This window comes from Onychomys torridus, chromosome 5, assembly GCF_903995425.1.
Source record: "Onychomys torridus chromosome 5, mOncTor1.1, whole genome shotgun sequence".
Lineage (NCBI taxonomy): Eukaryota > Metazoa > Chordata > Mammalia > Rodentia > Cricetidae > Onychomys > Onychomys torridus.
Window position 1 is genome coordinate 107,405,375 of NC_050447.1, and position 23,345 is coordinate 107,428,719.

Consider the following 23,345-nt stretch of genomic DNA (forward strand, 5'->3'; position numbering starts at 1 on the left):
CTGTTCAAATCTCCCAGAAGACCAAGATAATCTCTATTGGATGTCTTAATTATACAACCACTCATCTGATTGGCAACTTAAAAAAAAAAAAGTTTAAAAGGTAGAATATTTAACCACAGTGGACCTTAGAACAAAATCCAAAGCAGAAAAAAACAAAAAACTTAAGCAGTCTTGCGAATAAAGCAGAAAATATCCATAAGTCAGCAGCATTTCTTTCCTTCTTTCTTCCTTCCTTCCTTCCTTCCTTCCTTCCTTCCTTCCTTCCTTTTTTTTTTCCAGATAGAGTTCCTCTGTATAGCCCTGGCTGTCTTGGAACTCACTCTGTAGACCAGGCTGGTCTCAAACTCAGAGATCTGCCTGCCTCTGCCCAGGATTAAAGGCGTGTGCCACCACTACACAGTGGTAGCATTTCTTGAAATGAATAGCCTACCCTCATGGCAAACTACACAAGAAATCAAAATGGCAAAAATCATTGCTTTGCTAGTTCCATTGCCAAGCACCTGCAACATTAAAACAGAATAAAGCCCAGGTTTGTTTTGATAAAGGCCAGGCTTTCCCAATAGAGGCTAGACGGGATATAAAAAGCTTCCAGATAACGGAGGAGAAAATTTGGGGACCATTAAAAATGTCACTTGCAAATAATTAATGTCCAGAAGTGTTACACTTGCCTTTGGAGCTAAGAACTGCCCATGGCCCAATTTATCAGTAACTTCTCTAAGCTCAGTTCACAGGTTTTACACATACGCTTCTGTGTGTAAAAAGCTAGCAAGCTCACTAATTGGAGAGACGCAGCTCCCCACCCTATTGACTGATAGCGCCCCTTCACGTCTTGTCACCAGCTCATGTGTTTCTCAAGATGACCCAGGGATTTGGAGAGCTGGGCTACCTCAACCCAGCTACCCATGTCCACCCTGATCTCATCTGCCAATTATGACTTTGGTTCCTTTTTTTTTTTTTCAATTCTCCATTGTCAAAAGTGGCTTGTCGGTCATTTCTTTACAAAATCCTCCTCCTTTTCACCATTTACATGGGTTCTCAAGCCATTGTTCACATCCTTTTGTTTCATTTTAATTGTGCTATCCGGAATAATCTATTAGCTCCTACAGGAGGCCACTGTGTAATATTTGAACGTTTTCATTATGTGTCATGCTATTTGGATGTTATACTCAACTTTAAAAAAATATGACTCATTAAAAAAGATTGATTTAATTATTTATTTGTGGGTACAGTACGTGTCTGTGTATGCAGGTAACGGTGGAGGCTAGAAGAGGGTGCTGGATTCCCTAGAGCTGGAATTGCAGGTGGCTGGAGACTGCCCAACATGAGTGCTGGAAACTAAACTTCAGTCTTCTCAAGAGCAGTAAGTACTCTTAAGCACTGAGCCATCTCTCCAGCCCCAAACACAATCGTTTTCAATAGCTTATTCTACTGCAGAAAAAGAAAATGGCAGGCTGTTTATACACATATATACAATAAGATAAATACTGAAGCCAGAAAACTGCACAGAGGAGGAACTAAACTAGGGATATTAAGATGAAACTAGAGAGAGGACAGGACTTCAAGCTTGTGTTGTCGTCCAAGAAGGAATCACTTCCACCAATCACTAGCCCAGTATGGTCCACAGTCTGCTTCAGTGAATAAAGTTGTAGTAGGGCAACACAGCCACAGCTATTCATTTACATATTATGCATATGCTTGGCCACCTTCTTGTTACAGTGGCAGAGCTTAGGAGCTGCAGCAAGAGACCATCCGGCCTACAATGCTGAAAATTTTTACTATCTGGCTCTTTTCAGAACAATTTGCAGAGAGCCAGGTTATATGATTCTCTACCTAGGAGCAGAAGCAAACCTACTTTCTAGACTAAGTATGATCCTTATATAAAGCAGGTGCCATCATCCCAGCTCCCCAAATTCTTTTCAAGCTTAATAAACACATAAGCAAATATGAAATGGTTTGTCAGAAGCCTGTGGTAAACTCTGACTATACACTTAGAAGGAGAGGTGGTCCACAGGGAACTGGGATGACAGCCCAGAGGGCTTGTGCTACAGGAAGACCCAGCTAGCGGAGATGTAGGGGGCAGGGCAAGAAAGAGGTCCACCAAACACATATTCCCATGAAACTTGCTTCTCTCAAACTCAGTATAAATACATCAGAGACTTTCACAGGGTCAACAGCACAATGACATATGTCAGCACAAGTCAGTAAGGCTGAACAACAACACAGTTTGGGTACCATCCACACATGGGCCAGCTTAATTCAGGAACAGACTCAGAGTGGGCAGGCGCCAGGCACATATGCAGTCTTTCCCTGCTCTTCTTCCTTAGCCTTGGCTGATGGGGCTAATGATCTGGTGTTTTCTTCTGCTGAGACCCACGCATCCTCAGCAAATTATTAGCACGTATTATGCAAGATAAAAGGAGAGGCCATCTTTACTCTATCACAATTTCCTCTGAACTCTGTTGACTGGAGTGTGAGACTGAGGAAGTATGGTGTGCCACCTTCCTATGGTTCAGCCACTGTGTTTTGCCTACAGGTAGCCATCTCCTTCAGAGGTAGGCCATGGGAAGGACTAGGTTGCCAGGCCCCCATGACTAAAAGACAGCTGACTGGAGAGAAGAGCACATTGATGACTTCAAGTATTGCTTGGAGTCACTTCAGAAAACATGCCTCGGACCTGATATACTACAAAGACCAATGGTGGGTCAGGGCCATGGGGACACCATAGCCACTCTGAAGGTGTTAAAGCCCAATGCCCATACTGTCTCTTCAAAGAAAGAACACTCCAGATGCCATCACCTAAACCCACTGCCTTGTCACATATCTCCAAAGAACTCTATACAACAAGTGCGCCAAAATAAAGACAAACACTATAAAAGGTGACCCATAAGAAACCATAATTCAACTCACTGCTAGGAGGAGACAGAAGAATATACTGTGGCCTTTCCCATTTCCACTCCTTTCTTATAGTTGAAATGCTGTCATGCACTGATTGTGTTTTCAGTGGGACAGAAATTTAGGTTTATCTAAAGAAGACTTGAATATGTAAATTGAGCCAGGTGGTAATAGTGGCTCACACCTTTTAATCCCATCCCTCCACAGGCAGAGGCAGTTGGATCTCTGTGAGTGTGAGGCCAGTTACTTCCAGGACAGCCAGGGCTACACAAAGAAACCTTGTCTCAAAAAATAAATAAATAAATAAAAAATAAAAGAAAGAAAGAAAATGCAAATTGAAGAGAATTACAACTACTTGCATTTTTTACTCTAGAAATTACTACTAATCAAGACCTGACTCCTCCCTGTTATCAAAGATGAAGAAAGCCAGAACCTTATCTGCCCAGAGATCCAACAGGTCTCTCCACAGGGTGGCCAGAAGCACAAAACTAACAAGTAAAATGTCTACAGATTCTCTTCCTCTTGTGGGTGTGTGGTTGTCTTTCAGAGAAGTGAATACAGATAAGTAAAACTTACCCATATGTGACAGCAGAGATCATATGGGAAACAGATATGGCAGAGCCCCTGAACGCTTTCCCCATCCTATTTCAAGCACAGGAAGCATGCACAGGCCCAGCCCCAGGTGCTTCAAGCCCCGAGAGCAGAGGCTGAGTGGATAGGAAAACCCAACAGCCTTGGAGGAAGCAGCAACCTAGGAGGCCAGAGTCCTTTAATGTTGCCCACTTAGGAGACAGTGTGTCAGCTCCATCCTGTTTCAAAAGCGCAAATACTACCAAGTTTCACCACCTAATGTTCTAGTACTAAAGCTTGACAGTTCAGACCACCTACGGTCACATCAAAAGGATGTTAAAAATGTGGATTTTATATGACCTCAAAGTAGAAGAAAAGAAGAAAAGATCTCAAGGAGTCCAGGATAGCCAAGTGCAGTCCACATAGAATAGTTCTTCACTATGCATGGCTAGATCCAGGACTGGGGTACCTAACGGTGCATTCTGAAGTGCACAGAAACTTCCAGAGAAATCAGAAGCCCCCATGTCAGCTTGAGCTGATCCCCACATCTCCAAATCATTACACAAACTTCCATTCTCCTTGATGTGGGCACTGAGCCCAAGCTGGAAGCCTTTTTGTAACCACAAAGGCTTCAAAGTGCATGTGTCTCAAGTGCCCTCACCCCAACCACAAGCCCACAACCTCACAGGCAGCAACACTTGGGCTGGTTTTCATAGCACTAGTCATGACGGTTCCTACTTACGTAATGCATATAAGGTGAGGATGATCCCGGCCAGGCAAAATCCTTCAAAGAACCTGAGTGTGCTGAACATCGTCACATTCACTGACAGTGCCACAGTCAGTCCAAAGATCAGGATGAAGATGATGGAAAACAGCAGCACAGGCCGCCGACCAACCCTGTGTGGAAGAGGGGAGAAGTGAGGTATCTATGTGAAACAAGACGGCAGTGCTCAGTGCTGAAATCCAGCATCCAGTGAGCACTCAATACATGTTGAAGGAGTCAGTGCTAAGTGTCTTCATCTACCTCTACCCACTTCCTAGATCACGGCTTCCTCTCTTGGGATACAGGCCTCTTGTAGGACATTAAGCCCCAGCCTCTCTGGAGCTGAGAGGGCATTGCTCAAGCAGCTACTAGGAGAGAGAATAATGATGTGGCCCTGATTACTGCTGCTGAGTCTATCTCTGTTTATAAACAGGGATAGCTCAAGGAAAGAGAACAAATCAATAATAATTCCCCAAACACAAACCTTGACACACCCAGCATAAAATGTCTTGAGAAACTGTTGACCTTAGGAACTGGCCCAAAAGTCAACACAGACATGGAGGGAAGGCTTTACTTCTATTCTCCAGTTGTTACCTCGGTAGGGGGAGGGACATCTTGTTTCATAGGCAGCCTATAGATCCAGGGTTGGGCCAGCTGCAATTTGCTTCAGCTACATGACAACATGTAATTCTAAAGGGACCACAGGGATCACACATTAAGCCTAGACACTTTGGACTGTAAATAAATGCTCTGATGTCTTCAAGTGGAACCTGCAGGAAAGGGCAGTGGCATACTGAGTTCATAAACCACACACAGAGCTGATGGGTGCACAATCAATGGCCACTATGGGACAATGTGCTTGGGGGCAATCAGAGGGCAGATGGGGTAGTACATGGAAATTGAAAAACCATGAGTTCCCTTGTCCCCATACTAACCATTCACCTCTCTCTACTTATTACAAGTAAAACTATGGCAACAGGGCTGCAGGAAACAAATTAATATTTAACACAACTGGCTTGGACTTCACAGAGAAGGTAGGAGAGAGGGAAGGAAGGAAATGCAGGCCTGGTGTCCTCAACACCACACAGGGTAGCCAAATGGCTTGGGCTGTCCTAGACATTTATGACAAGGCATTAGCATACAAGTAAAAAGGGGAGAAAAAAGAGCCAAAGAAACAGGCAGCAGAAGGGTGGCTGCCCGGGGCTGGGTGAGACTAGAGAATGTTTATGAGCACATTTCACAATCTCAGCAAGGACAATGGAAATGCCTGAAACTCAGAATGGGCAAAGGACCTAACTAACTCTGTAAACACATTCAATATCATCAAATTGTGCACATTATATATGTGTAAATGCTTTCCCACTTAAAGCTCATTTTAAAGATTAAAGTACTGCAAGGTCTACTCCATCTCTTACAATTTTAATTTATATAGAATATAACATAATATGTAAAAATATAAAAATATATCACACAGTAATATACATAATAGTTTTAAATATAAAATGAATAAAATATAACTATATATATATATATATATATATATATATATATATATATATATATATATATACAATAAATACAAAGTACTTTCTCTTTCTCAGGGTCTACCCATTTCTTTTTGATTTGAGGATACGAGGCCAAGGCTATGAGTTTATAACAAGAAAAGCCTTTGTGTTTGTGCAGGGTCACAAAGCCCTTCCAGGAAAGATCTTACCGGACTTTGTCTGTACCCAACTCACTTGCAGAAGTACATTTAAAGCATGGCTCACTTGTCCTCTTTAAAGGGAGGAGAGTATACAAATCTCTAATATCTAGTTTTAATTTGTGGTACCTACCTCACCTGTGAATGGGGATATGGGTTCTGTTTCACTTCTTAGGGGGGCATGATGAGCCTGGCCTGAATCCCCAAGCTAAACATTTCAACTTTCAGCCTTTCTGCACTTCCTGCTGTTGCCTGATATTACCTTCCTATTAGCCCAGTCTGGCTAACCTAGAACTCTCTGTGTAGCCCAGGTTGGCCTCAAACTGGCAACCCTCCTACCTCCAATCTCCCCAAGTCTTCCGATCTCAGGGGTATGCAGCCATGCCTACTTCTTTCTGATGTTCAAACCTGTGTCTTCCTGTTTTGATTTTGTCTTAGGAATGATGCTTGATTTTTTATTTTCAATCTTGTAAAACATATTCTATGTACTTCCCTCCCAAATGGTTACTTAAATCAGTAAATCACACCTATCAATCTGTATGTGAGGGCACAAATAGTATATGAAGTCAGAACCTTGGTTTTGCATCCAGGCTGGTATCACATCATTCCTGAGCTATGTGATCTTGGGAAAGTCCATACTTTCTCCACTGGTGTCTTCTAGGGAATTTGTATAGAAATGGACCAGCAAATCAATGACCATTCACTACATCACTACATGCTACTTACAAGCCTCATGTGAGCTGGTTCCCCAGGGAGCACAGGTGAGGGACAGCAGAGGCCTTTATCTTTTCCAATCTTCAAAGATGTACCTATCTAAATTCTCAGAATCTTTTTTTTTTTTTTTTTTTTTTTTTAACTTTCAGGGCAAGAGGGACTCTGAAAATGGGATTGCAGCTAAGGAGCTGCAATGAAGTGATTTTCCAAGGAGGGTAGCATGAAAGAACTTGACTCTGTTTTACTGGTTCTGAAGATGGAGGATGGGGTCATGAACCCAGAACACAGGTGGCTACTAGGGACTAGAAAAGACAAGGAAATGACTGTCTCCTGAGCCTCCAGGAAGGATCTCAGCCCTGGTGGTGTCCTGGTTTTATCCCAGTGACACCCATGTCGGGCTTGTGAACTGTAAGATGATTAATTTGTGTTGAAGCCACTGAGCATGTATTAGTGACAGCAGTTACAGGGAACTGATACAGGGACTCCAAACAGACATCCCTCTCCAATGGAGTGACTGGAAGAGATTTTGAATTAAAATCAGGGATTGTTTATAAAAGATGAGACACTAGCTGGCAGAGAACCTGTAGGACAATATCCACTTTGAAGTTTCTATCAGCGGGGCTGGGGGGCTGGGAGGCTGGGACGCTGGAACCAGATAGTCACGAATGTGAGAGAGAGGCACTAGGTAGAGGGGCTTTGGCTGGTGCCCCTTGTGGCTTTGCAGAGACCAATGCCTGAGCTGCCCCCTCTTTCAGCTCTTCAGCTTCTCTATCTCCAACTATGCTTTCATTCCACCCATTATTGCTGTTATAAACACAGGCCACCCTTCAGCTGAGCCCTGTCCTGAGTGTCTCACACACAGCTCAACTAACCTGTTTTCTAAACAAAAATCTGGGTTGAAAATGAAGCTCATTTTTTCTTTTAAAAAATATTTTATTACTTTAAATATGTGTGTGTGTGGGGTGTAGGTGTATGTAGTGTGATTTGTTGGGGTCAGAGGAGGATGCCAGATACTCTCCTCTACCATTCTCTACTGTATTCCCTTGTAACAGGGTCCTTCGATGTCTTCGAGTTTCTGTAGCTGTGATGAAACACCATGACCAAAGAAACTTGGGGAGGAAAGGGTTTATTCGGTTTATGCTTCCCCATCATTGTTCATCATGGAAGGAATTCTGGACAGGAACTTAAGCAGGGCAGGGACCTGGAGGCAGGAGCTGATGCAGAAGCCTTGGAGCAATGCTACTTATTGGCTAGTTCTCATGGCTTGCTTTCTTATAGAACCCAGGAGCTCCAGCCCAGGGATGGTACCTCCCACAATAGGAAGGACCCTCCAACAGCAATCACTAATGTCCTGTAGACTTGCCGACAGCCCGATCTTCTAGAGGCGTTTTCTCAATTCAGGCTCCCTCCTCTCTGATGACTCCAGCTTGTGTCAAGTTGACATAAATCCAGCCAGTATATTCTCTTAACTTGTGAATAGGCCAGAAGCCAGCAAGCCAACCAAATCCTCCCCCATCTGTTTCAATACCTCTGGGATTAGGTGTATGTAGCCATGCCCAGCTTTTTACATGTGTGCTGGGGATTCAAACTCAGGTCCTCACGCTTGTGCAGCAAGTGCTCTTACTGACTGAGCCACCTCCGCAGCCCTAAAACACCAAGGAAAGCACCTAAATGTGTGTAGATGCTGGCTGTAATTTTAGAAAGCTTACTCTATGAGCCGATCAACCTCCTCATGCAGCCCTGAAACTGACCCTGCTGTGAGATGTGCAGTCCCCTCAAATGAGGTGATTTCTTTTAAGGCAAGGCTTAAGCAGAGAGTAAAATACACCCCCCCCCCCAAAGGTAGAAGAGTTGTGAAGAACAAAACTTCACTGAAATTGAAGGCCATTCAAACTCTCCCAAAGCTAGTGCTCAAACGTGTGATGACTCTCTAGAACATCCCTGCTTGCTTGTCCAACCTCGTCCCCCAGGAAGCCACTACAGAGAACTGGGTTTGTCCCACCAGACTCTAGGCACTCTGAGAAAGATCCAGACAGACTCATAAGTCTTCTGTCCCCATGCCCAAGCCTGGAGTGTGATCAGAGAGGCCACTGGGTATGCGTGTGCAAGAAAAAGCCTGACACAACTTGCATTTCCACAGACAGATTGTGTAACAAAAACCCTGCATTTCCTATTGTAGTAAGTCATTGTGGAATCAGGACACCACGAGTGCCATCAAGTCTGCATTTCTTAGAAAGATGAGCCATGCATCATATCGGTATACATTCTAATTTCTGTCAGTTCTTTGGGAAGCAGTGTCTGCCAGATGAGAACAGCGCATGCTAAAACACTAGCAAGCCAAGCACCTGGTTAAATAAAATCTTATTCTCTACCCTCAAAAACTAGACAGCTCCTAGAACAAGACTGCACAGGCCACTGACAGTTTCATTGCTGAACACAAGAAATGTGTCCATATGAAGTCCTGGAAATGGTGAGTTAGCAGATTCTGGGCTCACAGGAAATCACATTGTATGTGCACACAAATAGACATCAGTTTGAGGAAGGAAATTTCCACCATGTAAAGTGGCCTGAGAACTCTCTGTAGCCATTCCCACTGCCCTGGCTAGCTTTCTCAGTTAACCAGCATACAGAGGGTACCAGGAAAATGCGCTCTCACACACACACACACACACACACACACACACACACACATACACACACACACACACACACATACACACACACACACACACACACACACACACACACACACACATACACACACACACACACACACACACACGCACGCACGCACACAGTCTGTCTCTTAGCATTCCTGACATTCCTATGTCAACAGGCCCAAGACATGCTGATTCACATACAAAAAAGATTATTGTAAAAAGAGTGGGATAGGAAACAGGCACTCCACATCTTTGTCCTTGGGCAGTCCCTGACATTATGCAATTGTCTTCCCTCTTGAACACAGCAGCGCCACAGTGTTCTTGTGACCTGAGAATGCCTTAAACAAAAGGCTGTGGCATGCTGTCAGTGAAGTAGTTCTGGGCCCTGTGGTGTGGCGTCCAGTCCTGGGTGCAGCTTATAGCTGAGTGGACTTGGGGGCTGACTGCTAGGCGCTAGTTTTTCGGCAAACAATTAAGGCATGGGGTTATCTGATACTTGTCTGGTACACAGTGATCAGTAGCAATGCGGTCTTTTTAAAATTATTGATTTTGATTTATTTTATTTAGGTGTTTTGTATGCATGCATGTCGGTGCCTGGTACCCTCAGAGTCGAGAAGAGGCTCACCACGTGGGTGCTAAGAATGGAACCTGGGTCCTCTGGGAAAGCAGCCAGTGCTCTTTACCACTGAGCCATCTCTCCAGCACCCAAACAGCAGGTTCTAACTCAGCTTCTGTCTCCTCCTAGTCCTTTTCATCATTTATTTCCTCCTGAACCACACACTTTGATCTGGAAATCCACCCCTCCTTACCCACCTAAAACACATTCTGTCTCATTTCTGATTGCTACCCTTCCCCTTGTCGACAATGCCTATCCATTACCCAAAGGCCTTTATGTTCTACTGTCCTCCTCACCATTGGCACCACAGAGGCAGCTCCTGGATAAGCCACTAAATAACTGTCTCTAAAATGTGCATGATATTTTAAGGTGTTACTCCAGATTGACCTCTATCTCCATTCATAAGGTGAAGGGTCTGCAACTCCTTCACCAATGTTTTAGGTTTTTGGAGATGGAGTTTCATTATGTTGCTCAGGCTGGCCTCACTGAGTTCAAGCAGTGAATTCAGCCCCCAGTAGCAGAGACTGCAGGTACAGGCCACTTCACCCAGCTCTCCTTTTTTTTTTTTTTTTTAAATGTATTTTGTGCATCTACCCACTTGGCATGTAGCTGTGCATCTCCATGCTCCTCCCAAATAAGTGTAAGTTATCAGAATTAAATGGGGCTGCAGGCTGGTCTTGAATGAATTTAGACCCTCCTTCCCCCTGGTCTATCATGTAAGGTAGTCAATTCTCTTTTGCCTCTGCATTCTCCAAGTGGCAGCTTCTATTCTGGCCTCATTGGTAAGCAGAGCAAAGGCACAGTGACCATGTGTTAACAATGACTACTCCTCTTTAGCTAGCAAAGGTGTGCTGTGCCTTCCAAAGGTCCATGGGTCGGGTGTGTTGGTACTCACCAGTCAGCAATGCATCCAGTTATTAGGTAGCCAAAGATTAATCCAACCAGCAAGGAGAATTTAGCGATATGGACCTTCCAGGCATTATCACACACAAGATCCCACTAGAGAGGGGCAAACAGAAGGTAAATCAGAGAGACACATACACACAACTACTCGGTGCTCTATCACAAGGACAATACAGTAACCCTACAAGGATCTTGGCATTGTTATTGGGGCCATATCACAATGGCACTAAGAACATCGTCATTAGGCTGCTGAAAACCCAATGGGGACTCTAATTTGCCCACAAAATTAAATGTGGTGCTTTAATATAAACAGATTATCTACATCTGCAAGGAGAGATGCATGAAATTTGGGGGACATGTGTGCCTCTGTCCCAAAAGACCACAGGAAACCAAGCGAGAGGAGAATGGCCAGAGAAATCAGTGACACCCTGGTGACCAGAGTCCTTCACACCCCACAGAGTTGCTACAATCTAGATGATGGGAAGGCCTGGCCAAGTTTCATTATGGGGTGCTATCACAACACCAGGAAATAAAAGGCAACATTTGCTTTTTCACCCCATTATACTGTCTAAACTGCAGTCTCAAAAAGAAATGGAGTTAATAGTGAATGCTGAGCTCTGAACTTACTATATTCTCATTTTTTTTCTTGTAAATGTTCTTGTGAATTGTGTTATAGGGCTAACTGCACCACTGGAGTCTCAGACTTAGTCAATTTTGTGCAGTAAAGTTTTACTATTTAATTGAAAAAATGAAAATGATCTTCAAGGCTGGGGAGATCACTTGGTCCATATAGTACTTGTCATACAAATGTGAGGATCTGAATTTGAATGTCTAAAACCCACATAAAGCTGGCTATGGTAATGTAATCCCAGAGCTCCTACAGCAAGACGGGAGATTTGTGGACCAGATAGGCTGGCATACACAAGGGGGAAGAGCCAAGAGACCCTGTCTCAAACAAGCTAGAAGGTGGGCACTGGCACCTGAGGCTGTTCTCTGACCTTCACATGTGTTACAGCATGTATGTATGCCTACTCACATGCAAACATTCATGCACATACAAAGGGAGAGAGGAGCGAGAGAGAGCAAGATCCTCGATTATTGTCTTTTCTATTTACCAAAGTGGAAAAGGACTGAGGCTCACACACAGTCTACCTCTAGGTCAGAGGACAAATGAACAGGGAGTGGCTGGCTGGTGCCATGAGGACTGTATCACCCATCCTTGCTGTTTAATGTTGCCATCCACTCTCAGGGGTAGAGAAGCCCTTCTGGCGAATGTTACAGCTTGGAGCTTTTGACCCCAGGTCAAAGGAGGTACAAGGGTGGTGGAGTATTGATTCCAGTTGGAGACATGCCCCACCCATGGGGAAATTTAGGAATATTAGAACAAGAGGTATGCTGGAGGCCATCAGGAAAGGTGAGGGTAAGGGGTAGAAGCTATGTGGCTGCAACCTGAACTAAGTGCTACTTTCTTAGGTGTCTCTTCTTTGAGCCTCTACCTATAGGGAGATGCAGAATGTAATTCCAAGTATTCCAGTGGCCTCAGGTTTGAAGTTTCCAAACTTCTGGGGAGTCCAGTGGAGGCTGAGGATGACAGCTCTAGGTCTCAGCTTCAGTGGCATTTGGAAAAGACTATCTGTAGCAGCAGCTGCTGAGGAAAGAATCTGGCCTGGGCAGAGAAGGAAGGGGCTACCACTCACTGCTTTGATATCTGCCCAGAACTCCTTGGGATACTTGATTCCCATGCTCCATGGCAGGATCCAGAGACTTGGAGAGAGTAACTCACTCTGTCCTCTATTGAGCTGGCTCCAGATGGTCTGAATCAGAGCTCAGGAGGGAAGGCAAAAAGATCAGGCACAAGCCCCACGAAGGTCAAGAAGGATGGTTTGAGGCTAGTTGTCTAGATGTATTCGTGTGTCTGGGGAGGAGGGCTGCTGGCTGCTTTGGATATCGCTTAGGCAGTCAGATGCAGACATTCCTCAAAGGAGAGCTCAAAATGCTACAGAACCAGAGGGACTCCATCACCTGGGAATGAGCAGGAAGTGCAGATTAGGGGGTCCCATCTCCAATGCAATGAAAAATCCTGCAGGAAAGCCGAGCAGTGGGGGCTGACAAGCTGTCCAGGTGAGCCTGAGCCACATGGACCAACTGTCCTGCTTCTGAGAAGAGCCATAAGATCCTATCCTGCCTTCCCATGCCACAGTGGAGGCGACCCATGAGCTTCACCACCCCAGGCTTTAGTGGCCTCCCAAGAAGGAAGAGACTAACGCTCCATATGAAACACATATCACCACACCTTTGTCCTCTTGGAAACTGACTGTGAGGCTCCAAGACAGCTTAAGTGGGTTCTTGGAGCCAGCCTGAGTTTCTAGAAGAAACATTTGATAATAAATAACTTTCTAATGCCAGGAAACAAAAACACAAGTTACAGCTTTGTCATGAACAATGTGGGTGCATTCTGTTTTCCCAGCTCCATGTAAACATTTCTGGGAGAGGCATCACCTGTACCTGTTCATCTCCCAGCTACACCACACCTGCATAGACTTCGGCCTGGCATGTTCTTGGCAAGCACTAAGCTGCCCTGACCCAGGTTACTGCCTGGGAGAAACACACCAGCTGTCATCTCTTTCATTCACTCCACTTCTAACAACTTCCACATCGTCACCAAGACTCCCCATTGATGAGTTTACTCAAGGTTAAATGATGCAAAAGAGTACATTACACTTATACTGAATGGCCAGGAGATGGGAGACTTTCATAAAAACAACCAGGGAAGTGGAGAAAATAGCTGGCACTGTTGCCAGCCCAGTCACCTGAGCAATTACCACACCCAGCCTGGGGCAGCCATGACCCAATTTAGCTGCCACCTAATAAGTTGTTCAGTATCACCTCAACATGACCCCTATCAATTAACAATGCTAGAGTGGAAAATTATTAGGACATGCAGGAAGACTGAAGCACTCACACTGTCAATAAGGAAAGGAAGCCTAGTTGGCATCAGTGAGCTCGGCCTGTGTGGGGACTCACCCTCCCTGGGGTGGTGGGCCAGGGAATCCAGGGCAAGACAGCCACCCGTGCCCTACAGCTTCCTCAATTGGATACATATCTGAGTCAGCAAGCACAGCACCTAAGAACACCCAGCAGGTTTAGCAAGATAAGGGTTACTCATGCCTGGGGATCCACCTACACCACCACCCCTGCCATCCTGGGGCCCACCCTTGAGGCACATTCCACCGGGCTTAGGGGGTGGGGAGGAAGGTGGTGGGTCGGGTGGGGTGGGGTGAACGATGGAGATGGGGGTAATCTATGGCGTTGGCTCCCTTGTTTAACTTCTACCAAAAAAAAAAAAAAAAAAAAAAAGTACCGGGAACATGAAGTGCGTCCTCACACACTGTTATCTTTGAAAAAAAATCCACCAAAGAATTTCAGAAGTATGAGGAAGCTTTGTGATCACCTGGCTCTCAAATTTGTCCTCATTGCTATAGATAAGATTATGGCAATTGGTTGCTCAGGAAGTTAAACCAAGTTTTTAAGATTTAAAAATAAAAATGTCGTAAAAAGTCTAAGACCAGGACTTAATGAGCTTGGTTACCTCCCCTTCTTCCTATCCCTTCCTTCCATCTGTCACTCACCAATACCAGCACAACAGTAGAAACATGTCAAACACATCCTGAATGTCTCCCAGGTTCCACTGTGGCCATGCCATTCTAATTTCTATGAGTGAGGGAGATGCTCACTGGACAGCCAAGATGGCGGGAACTTCCTTCTGGTTTATGTTCCTGTAGTGCAGGCTACAAGGCTAAAAACACTACTTCTGAACCCTTACAGAGGTTTCAAATATTATTTCGGGTCTGCTAATCAACAAAGAACTGCCCATGCTATCTAGTTCTGATCTCAGGGCTCACTTGACTTGAAGGAGAACAAGGGGTTGGGGTGTGTTGGGGGAAGTCCTGCAGTGCTGATCAGATCTGGTAGGAATTGGGTGGTCTTGGGGCCTACAACTCTGATGGCAGTTTTACAAGAGTGTGAGCCTGGAGCCAGTGGCTGGGACAGTGACTTCCTAAATTCCTAGGCTTCCAAATGAAACACTGGGAAAGGCTGGGTATCAGGTGCTATGCTGGGAGGAATCCTTCTGGAGCTCTGGCCTGTGCTCCAGAAACTTAAGAGACACTGTTGCCCTGCAGTCAGTCCCTGTCTCTGCAATACTCACAGCAGCGCCTGATACTTGCAAACTGAGCCCCTTTTTTGATTGGGTTTCCTTGAAATAAAGTTCTCAAGGAAGGTGTGGGCTGAACCCCTACTCTTCAGAAACAGTACAGCCTGGCATTGACTCCATCTCCTGGAAATCATCCCCTAGGGACCAATGGGAACAGCCCTCTAATGAAGCAAGTTAACACTCCATCAGCAGGTTTAACAGGATCATAAAAGCTTCAAGCCACAGCCCATTGGACCATCCCACTCTGCCTCCTCTGCCACGGACTCACTTCAGAAGCATCTTGCAAGACCACAGGGGACTCTGGCCCACACTTAAGGTCAAGATGAATGATTTTACACATCTCATACTACATGTTAGTTGCTATGTGTTCTGTTCAAAAGCTTAATTAAAAAATTTAAGAGAGGAAAGATCTGGTAGGCTGCTTTTGTACTCATAGATTTAAAGGACAGACTACAAGACACAGAAGTTGTCAATTATCAACCCTCTCGACTTATTAGAGTGGAGAATAGTTGTCAAGAAAGCTAATCACGTTTCTGAAGAAGACGGGAGAAAATGGGACAGAGAAAACAATTTTTGGTAATAAGGAAATCGATGAAATTTATAAAAGGAATCTCTGAAAACTGGAAGAAGACAGGTTACTGTCTGACTGTGACTATCTGCAAAAAAAACTAATGAGAGAAATCACCCAGAGACATGATAGGATAGGGCTGGGGAGATGGCTCAGTGGGTACGAGCACTGGTTGCTCCTGCAGAGGGTCAGGGTTCAGCTCCCAGCACCCACATGACAGCTCACAATGGTGTGTAACTTCAGTTCCATGGGATCCATTGCTTTTTCTGACCTCCACAGGCATGTGGTACACACGCATACATACATGAAAGCAAACACTCATATACAAAATAAAAAGTCTTCTTTAAAGACTAGTATATGTTTTGAGTTTAATTGTTACTACTTCATCACTAACTTCAAGTAGCTAAAATTTCTATGCACCAGAAATGTCATAAAGAAAATTGTAACTATCCATATTTGTAAAACTACATCCACATGTCTCACATTTAACTATCAGCTATTTTCCTCTGTTTTTTTTTTTCTTAGCAATATAGCCCAACATTTTAAATAGGAATGTGTGTGAACACCCAGACAGTTGACAAAATATGGAGTACGAATGAGTTGGAAAACACTCAGGAAATGTTTGATTCTGCTAATGAAAATATAAACAACATGTACATTTTTAACTCTCTAAAGATGAAAGAGAGACAAAGAGGTACAGAGCGGTACAAGGTGTGGCAGCAGGTACCTTTTTTTTTTTTTCTGGAAGAAATTTGACAACATACAGCCCATTCCTTTGAGCACTATCTACCCTTTGGGCCAGCAAACCCCACTTGGGGTAACCTTTTTCCCAAGAAAATTATCAGAGATGCCCACAGAGGTCCCTATGCAATGACATTACCCATTGTAACTTACAAGGGCAAGACATGAGTTCTTGAGAAAAGGTCCTAGGGAACCATGTGGCCAAAATTCTGCTTTCAAAAACTAGTGACTGACAAAGCCTTTCATTGTGTGTTACAGTGTCAGAATGAGAAGAAGTGAGGAGAAAAGGTGGTGTGCACAGGGAGAAGGAGGCATCCTAATGCATCAAGGCCGGAACAGGACCATGGAAGTGGCTCCCCAGGAGAAGCTGCTTACTGCCAAGCCCGACTACCTGAACTTGACTCCCAGAGCTCATACAGTAGAAAGAGAACTGACTCCCACACATTTTCCTCTGATCTTCAAAGGCCTACTGCTGTATGTGCACTGAGCACAGAGGTACATACATCACACACACACACACACACACACACACACACACACACACACACACAAATTAAAAAAAAAAAGATGTGAGAATAGGGAAACTGAGTTTTATTTTCTAGTTTATAATATTCTTATGTTCCCTAAACTTCTCATGATTAACTGTGAACTTATAAAATGGGAATAAAAAGTGATGATAAGGGTAAGACAAAAATCATTTTTTGTTTTTGTTTTTGTTTTTTGAGACAGGGTTTCTCTGTGTAGCTTCACGCCTTTTCTGGATCTCGCTTTGTAGCCCAGGCTGGCCTTGAACTCACAGAGATCCGCCTGGCTCTGCCTCCCGAGTGCTGGGATTAAAGGCGTGCGCCACCACGGCCTGGCCAAAAAATCATTTAAAAAAAAAACAAAAGAATACATATTCCTTTCACCTTTTCAGGAATGTATATTTTCATGCAATCTAAAATTGGAGGCTGAGGATGGCTGAGAGTTCAGATGGCGAGTGCTTGCCTGGTATGCACAAAGCTCTATGTTCTATCCCAACATGGCAGAAAACCAGGTGTGGTGACACAAGTCTGTCATCTCAGGTGAAGTCAGGGGAATCAGAAGTTCAGGGTTATCCTCAGCTACACCTGGAGTTTAAGACCAGCCTAGAATACATGAGACCCTATCCCAGTCAATAAGTTTGATAATTATTATCAACAAATAATATATTTAGAAGAAATTTGTTTTGAAAATGTTTGGCTGTCAACTGGAATTTTTAAAAAATAGAGAAAATAAAGTCGGGTACAGTGGAACATGCCTGAAGTCCCAGCTACCCAGTGGCTGAGGATGAGGGTTTTCAATGAACCTAAGAGTTCAAGGGTAGCCTTGGCTAACACACCACACTGTTGTTTCAAAGCAAGCAAATGCTTTTTTAAAAAGTATTTATTTTATTTATTACATATATAGTGTTCTGCCTGTATGTCTGCCTGAAGGCCAGAAAAGGAATTGAATTTAGGACCTCTGGAAGAGCAGCTAGTGCTCTTAACCACTGAGCCATCTCTCCAGGCCCACAAGTAAACATTTTAAAAGAAGCTTTGCAGCTGGGCATGGTGGTGCATTCATTTAATCCCTGTGGCACAAACAAGAGAATCTCTGTGAGTTCCAGGCTAGTCAGGGCTACAAGTAAGACCTTGTCTCAAAACAGGGTTTGGGAGCTGGAGAGACGGCTCAGCTGTAAAGAGCACTGGCTACTGTTTTAAGAGGACCCAGGTTCAATTCCAATCACTTATGGGGCAGCTCAGAATCTGTAACTCTAGTTCCAGGAGCTCTGACACCCGCTTCTGACCTCTACAGGTACCAGGCACACACACAGTACACAGACATACATGCAGGCACAACATTCATGCACAGAAAATAAATTTATTGTTTTTTCTTGTAAAAGAAGCAGCTTGCAACAAACTTCATAGCCTGTTGTCAAGCCACGAAATTTACTCCCGTGTTTTGTTTTGTTTTCTAATGAATGTGAGTTCTCCCAAACTTTCATCTCTTCGAGTGGAGATCCACATGTGAGCTTGTTGTCATTAGCAGACCACTGGGTTTTGCCAACCACTGTGGCAGCTGCCTGGTCCATGCATGAGCACAGCCGACTATGATTCAAGGAAATATTTTAGAGTAATACCACAAAGACGACAAAATGGCTTCAAATTCCAATGGTTTAAATGAAACAAAATCCCCAACTGGGTTGCAGGAATGTAGAGAAATATGGGGTCATCACTTTCCTCTCCAAAACAGCATTTCCGAGTCTCCCAGACACTATGATGTGCTCTGCTCTGCTGCTGTTAAACTAGAAACAATAGGAATGAAAAGAACAGACACACGTATACATATGTACATGCAAGAAAGCACACGCATACATGTGAAGATTAGTCACATAAGGACAAAAGAAATAGTCTCCACAAGCCAGACTGAAGGATTGTGTGAGCTACAATTAGCCTCTCCACATGTAGGCAGCCAAGGGCACCATTTTTAGTATATCTATTCTAGCAATACATAGAGTCCCTTTTTTTTTTTTTCTTAAAAGACTTCATCAAAATTCAAGATATACTGTCTAATTTGAAAAATCCTCAAACTCTCTCTTCATTTTTGCCTCTAAGCTCATCCTCTGGTTTCAGGAGGCCTGCTGTCAACAGTAGCCAACACAAGTGCCAATTAGAGCTGGCATGCTAGTGAGCTTCCTTAAATGACATCATCAACGTCCTTGCCAGGTACTCTGGGGAATTTTTTTTTTAAGTTTTGTCTCTGGTTTTTGTTCATTGCTACTGCAATTGCTCTTCATCTTTATTTCCCTCTTCTCTACCTACTGCCAAGATAAACAAACAAATAAGTAAACAACTACAGCTTGTTGCAGGAAACAATAGGAAAAAATGGCTAGCAAGCTTATCTGGGCTAAAGAGAGAATGTACCTCTCCTAGAAGAGCAGCACTCTTCTTCTTCTTCTTCTTCTTCTTCTTCTTCTTCTTCTTCTTCTTCTTCTTCTTCTTCTTCTTCTTCTTCTTCTTCTTCTCCTTCTCCTTCTCCTTCTCCTTCTCCTTCTCCTTCTCCTTCTCCTTCTCCTTCTTCTTCTCCTTCTCCTTCTCCTTCTTCTTCTTCTTCTTCTTCTTCTTTTTTAGGAGACCCATACCAAAGCCACAGCATTAGAGCTGGTTAGGGTTCTTAAACATTCCGCAGCCCCGTTTCATGACTAACAGTGTGATTTTCAATTCATCCAAACCCCAGACAACGCTCCATCTCTTTTTCTAAATGGTATTCCTGGGGGTTGCGTCTCTGCTTTTACAGCAGCCCTCTGGTGCAGAAGAAGAGCTGACTGTGATGCCTCATTTGCCAAAGCTGAGGCTTCCTTGGTTTTCACCGGACTGGATCTTTTTTTTTTTTTTTTTCCCCATAGTGCTAGAGATAGAGAACTGCTTCCCAGCAAGGTTTACAAGGGACACAGAAAAATGATCACCTGGCTGCACTCTCACTTCAACTGATGCAGGATTATTTCTGGGAAAGCAATCCAGTGAGCCCCTTTATCTTTTCCATAGAAATACTGTGTGGCAGCACTCAGTGGAGGTCTACACTGTGAAATAGTCCTAGTCTCTTGGTAGAAATCCCTATGTCATTTGGGGGGAGTTCAACAGATATCCATAAGGCAGCGGAACTTGCTAATAAGCAATGCCTTCTATTAACCAAACTTTGAGGAATTTTGCTCTGATCTTTGATGTATATTTCATCAATGACCATCACCGCTAAGAAAGGAAGGGAATGAAGAGCCAATTGGATAAAGAGACCAGAGAAGGAGAGGAGGGAAAGAACCCAGCTGTAAGCATCAAGACAAATCAAGATGTGCACACTAATTCATCCTAAGTAACAAACACTGCTCAAACTACTGTCCTGTATAGCTTAGAAGGCCTCTCCTAGTGCGACGCAGTGGATGAACAAAACTGGTCTGTCACATTAATATTTAAGTACACCCACTCATTCAGGAAAAGAGCCAAGTGTGGAAAACTTGGGACTGAGATCAGAAAACTCTCAGCCTGTGAGGACTTAGAGGGAGAAAGCCTGGCATAACATGGCTCCATGAAGTTCTCTCTATAATCGACCCACCATACCTCCTATTCACAAGCCTGAACTCCAACTCCTATTGCTGAGTCATATTTTGTACCTCACCAGCTCCCCAAAGCCTTAGGAATCTTCATAGAACTGCTCTCCTGTGTACCACCCCACTCCTTCTGCCCATAACATGCCTGACTCAGCATGAAAGACTAAGGTGCTTCTCCCTACCAGGGGTTAGAGGCATGGATCAGTGGCAAAATGCTTTCCAGTGTGTTAGACCCTGGGTTCCCTTCCCAGCACCATAAAAAGGCCCCTCCAACCAAAACCTATGCTCACGACAACCAGTCAAAGCGTGCTAGACCTTCCTCAATGTTTATCCTTTTTTCTCTCAGTGAGTTGATGACACCTTTGCAAGCAGAGGACCAAGAGGAAAAGGTGTCAAACACAAATGCGTAGATGAATACAGTTCCACATTCCTATCAAGGCAATCAACTTAGCTGAAGGTCTCCTTCCCAGGCTAAATCAAGAGCCCTTCCCTGTGCTCCTAGAACATTCTGCATTCATGATAAATACCCAGGTGACAAAAATACACTGTAAGCTCCCGTTGACAAGTCCTTTCCCGAGCTCAGGAGCTGGAAAACTGTAGCCTAGGGGGCCAATACACTTCTGGACCCGTTTTTTGTAAATAATTTTGTTAGTACATGACCACACTTCACCTATATGTTTACTATGCCTGCATATACATTACAATAGCAATTTGAGCCACTGTACAGATGGCAGCATGCTCCCCATGCCCACAAATACAAGTGCTTACTATTCAATCTTTATAGCATTACCACCAAAACTTAAGTTTGGTGCCTTTGTGGCTGTTTTCCAAAGTTTTAACTGAGAAGATTCAGCTAGAGTGTGGGTGGCAGCATCCCATGGGTTGAGGTACCAGACTGGAGGAAAAAAAAAAGGAGAAAGTGAGCTTAGCACCAGCATGCATCTTTCTTTCTCTGCTTCCTGGATGTAGACACCACGTGACCAGTCACCGAATGTTCCTACCATGACAGAGCACAACTTTGAACAGAAGCCACAATAAACCTTGCCTCCTTTGAGTGGATCCTTGTCAGTATTTTGTCACAGCATGTAGAAAAGTAACTAATGCAGAAATGTCTTTTCCTTTTTTGAAACTTGGGTCTCTGCATGTGGCCCACAAAGGCCTCTAATTCCAGTCTTGTTACAGACTCCTCTATTATAAGTGTAAGGCGCCATTTTGTCTTATTTCTCTATGCTTACTAATTAAGCTGAGGACGTGAAATGAGGGAGGAAGGAAGCATTGCCCTAGAGGACTCCTATTCCCAGAAATCAGAGGGCTCCCCACATGTGTTTATTTCCCCAATCCTCTGCTTCTTCATGGTTCCTTCAAACATACTTTATTTGAATAATACATGATAGTATGCAAAATTTATGACAGAATGTAGTTTTGAAATGTACTCAATTGTTTACTAGGAGTGGTATTCCCCCAGGGAAAGATATTATGGCTTTATTATTAAAATTGATCGAGAAATAGGTGCATGGAAAATTTATTTTTAAAAATAGAGAATTCCCTCTCAGAAGAACAAATCTATTTCACAAATTAAGCACTCTTCCTAGGCACTCTGCCAGCTACTTTGACAAGGCTGCCACTCATTCATTGCCACAGACCTCTTTCATGGGCACTGTCATCCATGGGGGTTGAGAATGGAGCTTGAATGGGACTATCAGGAATCTAGCAGGGCCTCACAGTGACAGCATAGATTTTTGAGTCTGATGAATAGGCCTCTCCATTCCAGTTCTGTCCCATGACAGCTGTGTGACCCTGGTCAAGGAACTGACCCCTGTGCAAGCTCCGTTTCAACATCTGTGGTGTAGGAGGCACATACCCTACGATGCATGGTTGTTGTGAGGGTCAAGGGCAGTGTTGGGAGTGTGCCAGGGCAGTGACTGGCACATGCCGATGCTTTCTATTGTTTTGTCAGCCTGCTGAGCAGTCCTTGGGCTTTGCTGACTGTTGGTAAGGGACACTTGAGTGTGAAAGCAATAGAGTGACTGCCGAAAAGGTCTTGATTTACTCATTAAGTCACAGTGAGCTGGTCCAATTAGGGGGTGCTTTACTGTTCCACAACATGTCTGCGTAGCCAGCACTGGCTGGAAGAGGAGAGAGATGAGGACAGAAAAGGCCATGTGTGAGCAACTGTGCTCCTAACTGCACAGTGTTACATGGTAGTCTCCATAGTTTTCAAGCCTTCCTAGATCTCAGAGTATGATGCCCTTTACTTTGACCTTCCCAGCAGCATCCTAGGAATTGCAACTCAGCCTTCCTTAACACTTCTGCAATCAGCCCTCAAATACACCATCTCTCTGACCTTGAGCAAAGGGTGCTAAGATGGCTCTAAAAAGCTGACACATTAGTCTCTAGTGGGTGCTCAACCTCCCCTCCCCCCACCTTGAACCATTAATCTCCTACAAACACTGAACTGGCAGTGTGACAGCAGAAGGTGACCAAGCAGTTTGGCTCCTCCTGGGCTGGCCAGGCTTCATCCAGCTGGGGCTCAACTCTTCAGATACAGCCCTTGGGTCTAGTGAGGCAGAGGCATGGCTGCACTCCATGCAGACACTGGTGAGAACAGGCACCTGCCCATGTGGGTGCCTCTGGCATTCTGGGGACAAGCTGACTAAGAAATGGTTGTCCAAGATGTCGTCTCAAATCAAAGCCGAAAGCATTGGCAAGCTGAAGGCAGGAAGCCTTCCTGAAGAGTGCTGCCGGCCACAGGTGATCAGTTCTTTGATGGATGGGCATGGGCTGTGGAAATGAAGTATGCGGAAGAAAACTCACATCTTGTCAGAGAGTCCTTCATAAGTCAAGGTTGTTGCAGAGTTGCCCACACATGGCCCTTCACTATAATCTTGCAACCTGGACTCT

General features: G+C 44.3%; 1 protein-coding gene across 6 annotated transcripts in view; it reads right to left on the reverse strand.

Annotated features, from left to right (window-relative positions):
- Positions 1-23,345, reverse strand: part of Slc22a23 (solute carrier family 22 member 23) — a 168,649-nt gene that overhangs the window by 119,873 nt on the left and 25,431 nt on the right. For 4 of the 6 annotated variants that reach the window (XM_036189235.1, XM_036189234.1, XM_036189237.1 and 1 more), the window contains exons 2-3: positions 10,813-10,916; positions 4,205-4,359 (exon numbers count right to left, since the gene is read on the reverse strand). In XM_036189235.1, the coding sequence (XP_036045128.1) occupies positions 4,205-4,359; positions 10,813-10,916 (259 nt within the window). The remainder of the gene's footprint in view (positions 1-4,204; positions 4,360-10,812; positions 10,917-23,345) is intronic. The other 2 variants (XM_036189236.1, XM_036189239.1) reach the window with 1 other exon arrangement.